Source organism: Diadema setosum, chromosome 1, assembly GCF_964275005.1.
Source record: "Diadema setosum chromosome 1, eeDiaSeto1, whole genome shotgun sequence".
NCBI lineage: Eukaryota > Metazoa > Echinodermata > Echinoidea > Diadematoida > Diadematidae > Diadema > Diadema setosum.
This window is the reverse complement of record NC_092685.1, coordinates 44,004,468-44,019,684: the sequence shown is the minus strand read 5'-3', so window position 1 is coordinate 44,019,684 and position 15,217 is coordinate 44,004,468. Positions and strand designations below refer to the sequence as shown.

General features: G+C 40.0%; 1 protein-coding gene across 1 annotated transcript in view; it reads right to left on the bottom strand.

The window, feature by feature from the left end:
* Positions 1–2,612: 2,612 nt before the first annotated feature.
* Positions 2,613–15,217, bottom strand: part of LOC140230923 (fermitin family homolog 2-like) — a 99,672-nt gene continuing 87,067 nt past the window's right edge. The window contains exons 9-12 of the mRNA XM_072311066.1: positions 11,973–12,079; positions 10,874–11,098; positions 8,779–8,925; positions 2,613–2,929 (exon numbers count right to left, since the gene is read on the bottom strand). Of these exons, the coding sequence (XP_072167167.1) occupies positions 2,624–2,929; positions 8,779–8,925; positions 10,874–11,098; positions 11,973–12,079 (785 nt within the window). The 3' untranslated portion in view covers positions 2,613–2,623. The remainder of the gene's footprint in view (positions 2,930–8,778; positions 8,926–10,873; positions 11,099–11,972; positions 12,080–15,217) is intronic.

Here is a 15,217-nt window from a genome sequence, read left to right as displayed (position 1 = left end):
ATTTGTCATGGCTTTTTCTTCATAGCTTTTTGATAGCTTGCCTAACACCTCAACGTCTTTTATCTGGTTCAAGTTTTGTCTTTCCCACAGAAAACATAAGGAAGAAACAAACTATTCTGCCAACATAAATGCATATCACATTGGATTTTTGCTCGCAGACGGGAATCAACCACAAATATTTTCAAGAGGGAGAAAAGCACACTGATAAGTGAGGGACTACGGTGAATATTGGATGAGGACCGCAAACTACCTTAAAATTTTGGGCAACATTTTCAACGATGACTCCAGACAGCATACAATACAAACTGACCAAATAACGGGCATCTACACATCCACGGGCAAATGAAAACCATCCATGGGCTGATTTGCACATTTCCACACCCTGTGCGTGCAGGTGTCCCGTCTTTGCAACATTCAAACATCCACAGAGAATCCACAGAGCAACGTCAGGGAATGGTGTACAAAAAAAGAGGCAGTGAAGCTGCGAGTTTGAATGCGAGAGGCGGTTGAAGTGTTTCCAAACGGTCTCTTTACAAGGCATCAGGCATAATGAAGCAATACTGATCCGCCGTTGGGTCGCCACCTTCGTGGACTCCATACATCATTTTATTCCAATACCATTTCCCCCTCTCATGCAGGACTTCAAAATAGATGCCTGCAATTCTCTGTCCTTTCTCTCTCAAAAAATCTCGTAACTAGAGTGGCATAAATATTCGCAAGGATACATATAAAATGCAGTATATATATGTCAATCTCTCCATGGTCTATATCATACGTCTGTATAAATGTCACAGAACAATGCAGGCATGCCCGTGAAGTTTCTCATTTTTCTCTTCGTACACGTGATACCTGCCTAGCGAAGAAGCTGGGATGTGGTCATCCCGCCACATCATGAAGATACATTCGTCTGGCATAAAAATTACACGGGTGGATAAGACTATACCAACAATTTGATTGTACACAATAATACATATACATGTTAAGACCTGGATTATGTACACATAGATATATACAGTCAAATCCACTACAGTATGATTCATATTACTGGGCACATGATTGGCTAGGTCTATTTCGGGGACACGCATCCTGATCTTAATCCATCTAGAAGATCTCACATGTGGTGTGGGTCAGGTCTACAGGTTGACACTAAAATTGTATTGATCTTTAAAAAAATGACAGCATTGTTTGAAAATCTATGAAAGTCAACATGCACATATACAATTATTTTTGTTACCTACACACATGGCATTTGACAGAGTTGGGATAGACTTTGCAGAATAAATAAAAATTAATACATATCACATATTCTTAAAGAGAAAAAGTATAGGGGGATGACACTAATCTAAAGATATAAAGATCAGTATATATACAAATATATGTCTATTTACATGAAAATTGACCCCTAAAATAGCATGATGTTAACAACAAGAGAAGTCAGCAAACCTTATCAATAGAGTAAATTGAGTTTTTAAAATATGAATGCAATTGACTTCGCTCGGCTGCATGGATAAAAAGAATAAAGAGTTGACCAACATTTCCTGAAATACACAGTGAACCTAAAGAATGCTAATATCAGACTACATTATACTTCAGACAAAATGTTGATTTCCAGAAAGTGCATATCTATCTAAAAAAAAAAATAATAATAATAAAAATTGTTGTTTCCTTGATTCCAAATCCAATACAAGATGCATCACGATAAAATTTCGTCCTCCTTGGCACGTTTCCCATTATTGCAAAGAGGTTGAGAACATGGTGTCCCTAGTCTTGGCTCAAGCCGTCCTGATCGTTCCCACATTGGCTCAAAAAATATAAAATGCAAGTCATTTCATAAAAGCTACAATACTCTGCCAAAATTTAGTTGTCCACGTCATTATGCGGGTCCGTCCCCCCTCTCACACTAATTTTGGTTGACCACAGCTGCTCCGAGGGACCACCTGGTTATTCCGCGTGACCGCTGGTCAATTTTTTTTTTTTTGCCAAACGGGGTGGAATGACCATCCCCATGGCTTACTCCTTGACTGACGAAATGGCAGGCGATGATGCATCACTGGTGATGAAGAAGGGGGGCTGTACCATAGTGGGGTGGTGAACAATGCATCCAGCTCTGAGGAATGGTCTCAAAGCGTTTTAGGGGGCAGCAGAGAGGATACAGGGGAAAAAGAGTGAGACATTTGCCACTCTCGTAGGAATTTTCATTACGCTCCAGCATCCACTGCGCCACCTCAAGTTGAGCGAGTTCAAACATTTTCACCTGTGCTTTGCTTACACACAATTCCTTCAGTTACTAGCTACACAATGCAGTGGCATATGATACCCCTCATTTCCTTCTTTTTTTTTTTTTAAATTTGGGCTGCAAACACCAGAATTTTGGACATCAGAGTAGCATTCTTAAAAAAAATCTACTCATTGCACCTTGAAGACTGTATATGAAGGTCCAACTGGCAAATGCTGATCACCGAGCAAGGCACCTTAAAGTGGCAAGGATGTCCTCACTCCCCCTCCACAAGGTCCTCCTTCCTTATCCAGCCCCATCCCCACTCCACCACCCATGACAGCAGTCCTTAGCAGAAATGGCGTCGCTGTGACAGCCCACGGCGATGGCAAAGGCGGCAGCGGACGGCTACTCGAGCACGCCCGTCTCCGAGCCGCCGGTCAGCTTTGTGAACATGTCCATGTCGAGCACCTGGTTCTTGTCCTGCTTACGCAGCGAGAGGAAGATGGAGCCGCCGATGAACTCGTGCACGACCTTGCAGTCGCACGTCAGGCACGAGAGCTGCACCATCTCGTCCTCCATTCCGATGACGAGCTCCCGCGTCTCCCAGTTCACGTTCCAGTGCGTCATGGTGTTGTAACGCCATGTCTTCTGCAGGTCCCCTGAGTTGATGTCCATCTTGATCATGCGGTTGTAGGCCAGACCCAGCAGCTCCTGGACATTGGTCAAAACAAAGGTCAATATATCGGTCAAGATAAGGGTCAAAATGAGGTGACACAAAAGAATGACACACTACAGGAAGTCCAAACATGTGTACATGGTAACTTTCTTTCAACACTGAAATAATTCAGTTTAACACCTTTATAACCATTACCTAACAATGAAATTGACTTGTTGGTGTACGAACAGGTCACTGACGTTGACAGCAGAGCTAGGTACTGCACAACAACACAAACATTATTCTGTATTAGGTCATTTCTATAAAAAAAAAATGAAACAAAACAAGTTATTGAGTATATAGTATGCACATTATATAATGAATTCAGTTCAACACAGTTAAATGATGGTCCTACAGATGCTTTCACATGGGACAATCACAACATAAATGTGTGAAACATTTGGTTTTGAATGAAATCACACACGCACCAAGCTATTTCAGCACTCAAGCACCCAGATGCTTTTATTTTTATATCACCAGATAATTTATTAAAAGGCTTTCTTGAAAGACTGGTGTTTGCAGGACAGGTTCTAGCGAGGGTTTTATAGTTTTGTTTGCTTTCATCAAAAATACCTCAACCTTGGGCTAAATTGTGCTTTAAATTCTCACTGAAAAAAAAAGAACCCTCCTGAAGTATGAAGTTATTTGTGTAAAATTTTACATGTGCTCCTGCCAATATTCTATACAAGGCGACAGCTGGTGAAGATTTATGACAAAAAAAGAAAGAAAAGAAAAGAAAGGCAACTGCTCCAATCTATTTTTACTCAACTCAGCTCAAAGTCTGATTCCTCACTATATTGCAGGTGGCTTTTTTGAAAAGACTAAAATCAGATAAACATAATGGTGGAACTTTTATCCATACTAGCCTACAGTGGAAGTCTCTGATAAAAGTCTTCATTGATTCCCTCTTTTGACAAGAAATAACAAGATTCATCTTGTGCCTCAAATTCTTTTTTTGTGTCATGTAACATTACATTTAAAGGCATAATTTACCATTTGCAGATGAAAGCATTAGTGCTTTAAAATAGTTCTAAAATGTGAGTTAGGGATAGAAACAACCACTGTCAAAATTTGAATCCGTATAATCGATGTTAAGTGTTGTTAAATACACAAAATGTGAACAATAGTTATAATAAAAATGTTTCCAGACTAAACCGTATACAGTTACGGTTTATTGAGAAAAACCCTGATATCTCCTTATATTTTAGGTTTTATTGCAAATATTTTATATGGTAGGATGTTTTATGATACAACAGACCTACACATATGCATCAAATGTGATATCTTGAACATTTTTGAAATCACTGCTCCCAAAGGTAAACTGGACCTTTAAGAGGAATAGCGGACGCAGTTGCTAAATCACATATCAGAAATATGATTCAAATCAAACTTTTGAGAACAAATCCACAGAAGAGTTTCACGTTGATGATGTCGTCACCTCTTAAAATTTGTGTGCATTATGTAAAAACATGCAAAACTTTTCTTCAAATGCCAAAATTTTCTTATTTAATGTCCAGTCCTTGTGACATTTCTGACTTTGTGTTTGTCTGATTTTACTATTGAAATTGTGCTTGCTATGTGCATGTTACTGTAGCACATGGCACTTGCCATTCCACTTGGCTGTCATTTGTTTTGTTTGTGCCTTTTAATTCACTGCTATCAGCTCTTGCCACTAACATGACATTTTCTGCTGGGTAAACCTTAATGGAAGAAATTGATAATTTCATATTTTCATAGAGTATCATTATAAGTTCCATAATGCTGCATTATGAAATCATTACTGAATGAAGTTAAGACACATATATTTCAGATTTGAAGATAATGGGTACTTGGCTGTTTAAGGTACCACAATTAGCTGCAAAATTGTTAAAGGCTGAAATGTATAGCATTTTTTAAACACCAAACAAGGATATTTTTCAAAGACTAGATGAGAGTTCCGTTTGAGATATCAGTGTGAATTCCTCCTTCTTGTTCACCATCTGTAAAAGTACATATTTACCTCCCCATTATAAGAAAAAGCAAAAAGTAAAACAAGAAGGAATAGACCTTCTGCAGGTATATTTGTTACATCATACCACTTTGCATTTACAGCGAGAGAGAGATAGACCTTTTAAGCAGCAACAGGCACATAATGCCAAATGTTGGTTATTCAATCACTCCCAATACTGACTCATACGAGAGGAAGTTCCAATTATCGGGATTTTCTAAATATCCTTGAGGCCGATGATATCTGGCGTTGAGAACACCATATCTATCCGGTTGGCGTGTTGACGTGTCAGATTTTTACATCATCCCCTCTCCAGAAAAAAAAAAAAAAAGAATATATGTTTATATATATTTATATATGATATTAATTCTACATGACAACTTGACTATGTCTTCACATGGGAAGATTTGCTGGTATGTAATGCGTGCAACACACTGCTGTAAAATGGCACGTGCCTCACTCAATGCCTACCAGCTGAAACAACATGCCAATTGCGGCTGCAACAGTTTGAATATTTTATCAATTATTTTCTGAGACATTTGGCACTTTTGTTTTGAGAGATATTCAATTCATGTCGCCTTTTTGATTGGAATTGCTACTGCTAAAATTGTCAATTTATTATCGCCCTCATTGAATGGCCAGTGCTAGTTTTAAAGATATTTTCATCTCACGATGAAATGACTACTTTCTGGAAAAGCAACAATTTGTCTCATTTTTGTGAGGCCCATTCACACCCCCCCCCCCCCCCCCCAAGGGAGCAATTTTCAAATTCTCAATTTAACTAGAAAGCAACTGCTCACTTTATAAAAACAGTACTCTTATTTTTGTAATAATCTTATCATCTTTTTTGATTCTTCACAGAGCCTTCTGAAGGGGGAGGGTGAACCCCCTCAAATCTTACTGACAGCACATGCGAAGCAGGTGCAGAGTTTTCTGATACGCTTTCAAACTCGGTGACTAAGAACCCTGGCACAGATGTGCAACGATGTTCATATCTCCCCAAGCTTTATGCACAAAAACGAAATGAACCAAACAACATCAATAACAGACTACACTCATACACACACACACACACACACACACACACACACACACACATACAAACTGAACAGATTTTTATCTAGGGACCTCCATAGGATCATTCTTGACTCTTTCACATCAAATTACAGTGTCCCTTTCAAAATTCAAAATGCAAATTTAGCATGATGGTGTAAGCAAAGTTGATCATGATTAAATTTTTGAACAAACGGAATTGCCACTCAACTTGGAGGCAGACTCCTTTGGTAGACTCTGGAGACATGCCTCCTAGCATGAAGATTAATTGATTCCCCTTCCTCCCCCAATGATAAGCATGGTTAAAATAATTTGTTGATGTCCCAGTCATAATGCAATCTTTCAAAATATGATGCAAAGCATTAAAATTGTGCGTTCACCACTTGTCGACATAAAGAGAGAACTTGATTCAATAATTGCGCCTGAGTTAGTTGAGCTTCACCAAAACATTCTTGACACAGGCGAACTTTGTGAATCGTCAGATTTGAGTACCACAACCTATGACCTCATTCTACAGTAATCATGGTGGGGAAAAAATAACAGCAAATAGGTGATTGAACAAACAGGGTGATGAGGTTGCAACGCGTTTGAAAAACAAAACTGACTCTGGGGACATTTTGTGAAGGTATTATAAAAACAAAGCAACCTTTCTGACCTGCATTCTCTCTTCCCACTCCTGTAAGACTACAATATCCTGTTGGCAATTATAGAAATTGATCCCCTTTAATCGTTATGCCTCAAACCTCTCAGAGAAAAGTGGGGCACCAGCAACTTGTAGTTCATCACATCCAGGTAAGCAAGGGATGACATATAGAGGTTTCAGACTTACAAAAGAACTTGATGCCAATGTCTATATAAGCTCAATAACAGTATTAAGTCTGACAGCAAGCTCAAACCTATCTTCTCTCTCTGATTACATGGCCACAACACACACACACACACACACACACACACACACAAAGACAAAAACAAAAATACATTTTGCCAATGTACCATCCAGAGGTGTTTTCCAATCAAATTTGGCTAGAGTTTACACTTGCATCTATGGTCTGACCAGTCAGTATCGCTAAGGACACTTTTGGGGAAGTAATAAGTTGTACAGCTCAGCATAAAGAGTTGTCGGTTAAGAGGGACAGGTCGTGGAATTCGTTACACGTCGGCTGACAGTCGGCATTTGGCTAGAAGGCTAATTTCAGGGCCTGAACATGTCGGTTAACTTGAGAACATGATAAGGAATATGTTTCAGGAACATAATTACATGCAAGATTTTTTTTCAGTCTGAAACCACTCAGAGGAGGCCTGAGCCGAGCAAAAATAGACCTAGCTAGAAGTACCCTGCCCTGCTAAGGACTGCTCTAAATAGATCCCACACGACCATGATACTGTCATAAGCTGACTTCCTTGTTATCAGAGAAAGCATCAAATTTGTCTTGAACAACTGCCTGCTGCATGAAAGGTGTCTTCATGCTGTTACGCCATTGAAACTGTGAAACATCCCTTGACAGCCATGATGTGCCGAACAAATTTGCGATGCGCTGTCCAGATGGAGCGAAATTCTTTCATATCAGCAATGCAGCATGCTGTCACAAATGATCTAATAAAATTTTGCGCATGGTGGGTAAGAGGCAATCCAGAAGACGATACCTGATGCCCTTTTCCTGGATAACACATCTACATCTATCCCTTTAATTCCTCCTTCACACATGTTGAACACTGCAAAAAGATGTATCTACTTATAGGTGATTCTTACATCTTCTGGTTGCCCCAAAATCTCAAAAGATCCGCTAATGATGCTCTTTTCTGGCTGACATAACCAGACCTCTATCCCTTTAAGTCTTCCAACACACACACACCACAATATGGACAAGATGCAATATGAATCGCTTTTGGTTACCGCAGAACACCAGAGATCTCCTAATGAGTGTATATGAGTGTCTTGAAGCACACGGATAGGTTTCTATTGAGGGAGCCAACACAACTTTCAGTTCTCAAAGAGGCGGAGAATTCTAATTTTAGCAGCCGTACAAGGGCAGCCAACATGAGTAACCAACCTCTTTCTCCCTTCTCAAATGACGACTATTTCAACCACCTCAGCTAGGACGATCGAGAGTTCTGTCAAAAATCCCTTTTGATGCTCTCTTTAATGCCATTATGCTGCATGGTTACAAGATACAAGATCGAGTGTCCACAGACATGAACACCCTGCATCCTGTTACTTCAAGAACCTAGCAAGACACTATCTCCTCCTTCTCTTCCTCCTCCTCCTCCACCTCCATAATCTAATGTCTCAATATGAGATAAAAAGCATTTAGGGGAATAGAGAGATGACGAAGTGAAGAAATATTTCATCATAATAACTGGCGGGAAACTCAAGCACGATGAGAGAAATTCAGCGGCACTTGAGACTTCATTTGTAGTTTCCATTGGCACGGTAACATGACGCCGAAACATTCTGCTAATGATACTCCCCGCCCAAATCTACTATCGTCACATTACCTAATTCTAGTATTACACTGCACGTCCCACAACTTACCTTTGACTAGAGAGCCACTATACTCGACAGCACTTACCTTGACATCACAGGATATGACACTCTAAATGTTCTCATTTTTGCACTGTATACCCTGGTTTAATTCATACACAGATGCAAGTCACCACACATCTTCATAATTTTCATTCACACAGTCTCTTCTATCACCGATTTCCTATCTAATAGTTCTCTTCATTCGTCTTACCACTCATTGCATCATCTTAAAAGGCGGGTAAGGAGGAACACAAGGAGTAAATGGCTCAAGTGGAACTTACGTCCTTCTTGCTTCCCCGGATGCGCACCACGAAGAATGTGATGCCGTATTCTGGCAGCGCCTGCCACGCCTTGATGTAGTTCAGCTTGGCGTCCACGAGTGAGAGTGCTGACGATCTTGAGTGGGCTTCTAGGATTCTCTTGGCAATCTGTTCAGGAGATAGGTAGAGGGGTGCAAAGAGGGGTGCAAAGACCAAGAACAAAGTGTGAGAAGGCATGATGCTACACCACAGGGTACCTGTATGCAAATGTCTCTACAGATATAGCATGCCTTTTTCATCCATTGAATGATGAAACAGCCAAATATTGTTAATTTCTTCCAGATTGCACTAGCCTAAAAATGGTAGACCCACAGAACGTTGGGTTAATTTGAATACATCAATACTTTCATGCTATTATAGCTTCATCATGATCAGAATGAATACCATGTAAAGAATGTTTTGCATGTTACAGTATACTTTAGCTGGGCTGTTCAACTGTAAAATGACATAATCCCACAAACTACTCAGTCCCACAAGGACAAATTGATGTCAAGCACAACTCAGTCCCACCTATGAAAATTGATGTCAAGTGCAAAGAGTGGCTGACTTAACAGCAGAATGCTGAATCATCAGAGACAAATGATCAAACGATAGATTAGTGAGGTCATTCTCTTCAAAATATTTGTTTGACCCCCAGCTGGGAGAAGAAAGTAATATCATCCTCTTTTGAAAGACATCTAAAGTTGACAGAAGGTACAAAGACACAACTGATGGGAGACTAATGTAGATCTCATAACTTGATCAATGTTCAAAGGATGAAAGAGGGGAAGTTTTGAATGAATTTTTCTGAATAGTTAACAGTCACTCTGAGATTAACAGTCACTCTGAGATTAACACATCTCATATCTTATTTTAATGTTGTGATGAACCGATATGTTTTGACAAACTTTCTCGCCAGACGGCACACAATTTATGACTAAGTGGAGCATCTGTTTTGTTCGAGGGGCCCCATCCCTGCTTGGCTAACGAGTGATGCTAATCCTTTCTACCAGCTGAATTCATGCCAAAACAGGAAGGAAAGATGCACGATGCCAATATAATTTCATTTTACGACCCCTGCTCTGGATTTTATTTACGGCTCCGTGGTCTCATGATCTCGCGTTTGTCTTGCACAAAGTTATTAATCACTCGTTACTGAAAAACCAGCCGTGCATGATGATTTTATCCGCATGTCATGCATGGAGTGACCTTGAAAGAGCCAAGAATGAACTGAAACTAGCCAACCAACATATAAGGAGAGGAAAGGAAGACCACTGTAAATCAACATAAAACATAGCTTCAATGAATGTATCATATGCCCGACAGAGATATACAGCCCTGTCAAATGATCAATTCCTTTGCTGTCATGATAAAAACAAGTTGTGCCAAACGTTCAGTATCAAAATGCCTAACAACTTGGGTCACCAGGCTAAATTTTCTGTCTACAACTATTGATAAGAATGCTATTTGTGTGATGGAAAAAAAAACCAACAACAACAAACACTAACATCATCCTCTGAATCATTGTGGACTATTGCATGACATTTATGAAATTATGACATTATTTTGTTCTACTGTAATCATTTTTTTTTTTTTTATGATCACATTTTCATGGCAGACACTAGTTTAGTGACACACTTCTCTGCATAACTCTTCAAAATTTGGTTGTTCTGATTATCATCAGGTTTTTCTCAGTCTTACCTGACATAGCAATGGCTACTGCTTGCAAACTGGATATTGAATAGTGTTGCTCAAACAGCTCTTTTATGGGTCCATGGAGCAAGTGTTCACTTACCTATCAGTACATTTTATTTTATAGCCCACTGGAAGTGGCAAAATCAAACTAAACAAATTGCTACATACTCCATACCCTTGTAAATTGTCATTTCTTCAAGTATGGGACAATTACAAGAATTTCCCTGTCTTAAATACCTTACAAATATTTGATTTCCCAATATATAATTGATAGAATGAGAATAGTGTACTACTAGTGCAAGTCAAAACTGTCAGGTGATTCAAAACTGTCAGGTAATTCAAAACTGTCAGGTGATCAAACACTGCGCAGGCACAAACTGACCTCTTTGGCTTTGTACTTCTTGAGCACCCGCGGTGTGACAAAGTTCTCTGGCTGGAGGTCGGGCATGTCGGTGGTGATAACCACTGCACTGCCGTCCTTCTTGCTGTGCTGCATGCTGAGGAAGGCTTGGATCTCCTGGACCTCGGATGTGTAGGAGCTGTCGGCCATCGTCTTACCCTTGGACGCCAGCCGGCAGGCGGCCATCCACTTGGCATACTGGTCCTCCTACAGGAAGGCAGGGATTTTGGGGACAGAGGACAGAATTAGAGGGGATACTCTTGGACAGTTTGTGCTATTCTTAAGAGACATTTTCCCACTGCCCTTAGAAATCCTTGCTGATGCCCATACAAGCCCTCGAACTGACCACAGAAACCCTTCTTACTGCCCTAAAAAGCCTTTTCTACTGTTCCAATAAGCCACTCCTACTTTCTACTGCAAACAGAAACCTCCGCAACCATTTCAACAAGCCCTTCCTACTACCTACTGCCAGGAGAAGTTTATCAGTGGATGAAGATGAAGATGCAGAATATTATTACTGACATCTTTGAGATCACACAAAGTAATCCTCATCGGTAAGTTCACATTCAAATCTTACACAGAACTGATTTTGATTTACTTTGTTAGTGCTCTAGAGTCACAGTTGAGTTGATTCCACTGGATGGAACCTTTAGCCAAATAACATTGATCATCAAACAAAGAGCAGGCCTTAAGCAATCACATTCTGCTGTACACAAGTAACAAATTGAGCTACACACTTCACTCCATTCAGATCACACTTTCTCCATTGATGCTTCATCAACATCATACTAGGGCTTTATCAAATAAAATTAGGAAACGCTTCTCTCATTTGGGAGTGGGGATGGAATTGGGGTTGTGAATCTTTAAATCAAAGCATCCAATGAAGATGTAGTTGCAAACACTCTGCACTTTGCAAAGTGCACCCTCCTCCCGGGAGACGATAGTTCAGTCGGCAAGTGCTTCTACTAAATCCAATCGCAATCGTATGGGAGCATTTTGTTCTTCTAGAGATTGGTCGATCTGTAAGCTGCATCGGAAGATGTGTTACAAGAGTCAGACTGGAGGCGGAGGAAGTCCTTACCGTATCACATCTCAGGATGAGCTCCTGCGATCCCTCGGCCGAGACGGCGAGGAGCTTGATGCAGAACTTCTCCCCGGCGATGCTGACGTCAGGGGAGGCCTCACACCCTGGGAGGAGACAAGTTGGGGGGAAGAGTTAAAGGTAAAGCATAGATCTCAGATGGGCTCAAAATTCATCTTCCACCATTTGGACTTTGCTTGCGATACACTGAAATGGTCTACTGAGAAACATGTCTGGCTAATGCAATTTGCTAGGATAATGAGATGTTTTGGAGAATTTTGAGATCAAAAACATAAAATGATGAAAGTCAGTGTACCCGACTTTTATTCCTGAAGAGCCCTCCACCGTTCAGTAGTGGGTAGGTAGAAGGCTACACGTTGATCAATCATAGAGTTTAAAGCATCACAAGGAAAGAATTAAACGGCATCGACTTAATGGGTAAGATATGAAAAGCATCACTTCAGAAAAAGCTGGAGGCACAAGGATTGCCTATATCTAATACCAACTATAATTTTTTTTTCTGAACCAGAATTAATAATATTCTTTATTGAATCCTCCAGCAACAAATATCATACGCCTATGCATCCAAAAAAACAAAAAAACAAAATCCCAAGGATTTTGATGTTAGCTCATGACAATTTGAAACTTTTGAAGAGCAAAACTGAGGGAGTCTAGGTTCAGAATACTTCTAACCTAGATCTACTGACTTGTGGGTAAAGAAAGGAAATGTGCCCATAAAACACAATATATGATTTGCATAACTTCACATCCAAGGATCCAGATTCATATTTGATGAGTGCAGATGATAAATTCTTGGGTACTCTTGAATATAATAGACATTTAGAATGTCGAGATCCCATATTCTAATCTACAGACCTTACAACATTCAAAGACCCAGTAGCATGGGGATACCCTGCAGGGGGGAAGGCTGGCTCAACTTGGGTACAATTGAGAATTCCTGTAACAGATTGTGTACAGCTTCATTACTGATCGCTATGTCAAAGAACACTCAGAGCCGAAGGGTCTTGACTGGACTCAAACGTTAACGATCAGCGTACACTCTGAAGATGCACATATTCGCTGACAGGCGAATCTGTTTTAGCACGCCTGTGCTAGTTGTGGTTTTTGAATGTGCCTTGATGGGCAGTGAATGGAGATTGACACAACCTGGCTATACTCCGTCACTCACCACAATACCGGGTCTTTAAGTGACATGGAGTGAAATAGTATCCTGTGCTATCGTGTGACACTTTGCTATCTGATACACTCACTTTAAAGGCATTAGTCACAATAACTAAACTGATTACACGGATCTTACAGAGAGGAAACTCTCTGGGGCCTTTAATAAGACAACCGGCCAAAGTCAATATTTCCCTAAAGCTTATTTCAAAGTAGCATTCACATGCTAACTTACACTCCCTCTCTTGAGGAAAATTCAATGCATCTTTTAAAAGTCCATGAATGAAAACTACTACAATTTTCATGATTATAATTGTCACCATCATCATTATCAATATCATCATCAGTACTAGTACTATCATTATCACTATTTCTTCTTCTACTAATACTACTTCCACTACTACTTCTTCCATTACTAATACTTCTTCTTCTATTACAACTACTACTACTAGTATTAATACTAATAATATTACTACTACTACTACTACTACTACTACTACTACTACTACTACTACTACTACTACTACTACTACTACTACTACTACTTCTACTTCTTCTTCTTCTTCTTCTTTTCGTTTTACATTGCTCTCTCTCTCTCTCTCGGCAATCACCGCATCGAATCATATTTCTTTGGGTTACTCTATACTGTGCAATGGTGAACTCCCCGACAAGGAAGCGCATAGGATAGAGTACCCATGGGGGTTGGTCTGAGTCCAAGTATGGTGCATGCCACTGTGATGTTACGTTGACACCAGGCGAAATTCAAGGGAAATCACATTATCATCTACGCATGAAATTTCCGAGTATACTGACACACAGACATGCCGCAAGAGGACTCAGGGTTCTCGCCAGGAATTTCTTCACGCTTGTCGGCATTTATGCGCGCTTTTCTGGGGGTGGGTACGGGAGGGGGGGTTCCCCCTCTGGCGCGGAAGCCTTCGCTAATGCTCAATACAACACAGATAAATCGCCGCTAAAATGCCACTAAATGCGACATTCTCACGGAGATGTAATGAACGTTATGAGGGGCATATTCTCACAGAAACAATGCAGAAACTCCATACCTTATGTTAGCGGCAGTTCCTAAATAATACCGGTAAATGAAAGAGAAGTAGGTGCCGATGGTGGAGGTTCCGATTTCTTTTAGGCCTTTCCTGTTTCACTGTTGCAATAATTAGCCGCCTCTGCATCGCAACAACGCGCGCCGTGTTGCTTTCTCGCCGTCTGCTCGACCACGTGGTAGGCCTATTGCATGCAGATGCGCGAGAAGCGATCGAGAACTTTCGGGACATCGTTGCACTTTCCTTTCTGGGTATACTGCGGTAGTTTGGCCGTGACATCAAAGAGATATCCTACAATTTTAAATGTAATGATGGTCATTATTCCGAAGGTTTGTTTAATCATAAAATGAAACGATTCATTACTGAGTACTTCGAAGGTTTGTAATCGAAAACAACAACAACACCAAAGGTCGGTACTACAGATGAATGTTCAAAATAAAACTGATTTCGTTCGAAGATTAACAAGCATTTTTTTTTTTTATTATTTTCCGATCAACGAACCTTCAGAAAGGAATCTATCATCTATCATCGTTATTGTTTCAGAATAAAAAAACGTTCAGAATAAGAAAACACCGTTTTGGGGCCGTTGTTGTATTATACTGGCAGAAATTATACTGGCAGAACATTCGAAATAACAAAACTGATTTTGTTTGGATATAAACGAATATTTTCTCCTTTATAATTTTTCTATTAACGATCATTCAGAATTAACAATGTAGAGTATTATTTTGCCATTATTGTGTCGGAGTAACGAACCCTGAGGGTAAGAAAACTATAACCGTTTTCATTTCTTCTTTATCGTTTTCCGATTAACGATCGTTCAGAATTAAGAATCTAAAGTATTATCGTTATTCTTTCGCAGTAACGAACCTTCAGAGTAAAAGAAAACTAACAGTTTTGGGGCCGTCGTTTTATTCTGAAATTTTACTGACGGAAACGTTCGAAATAACAAAACTGATTTCGTTGTGAAATGAACGGACATTTTTTAAAATCATTTTTGGATTA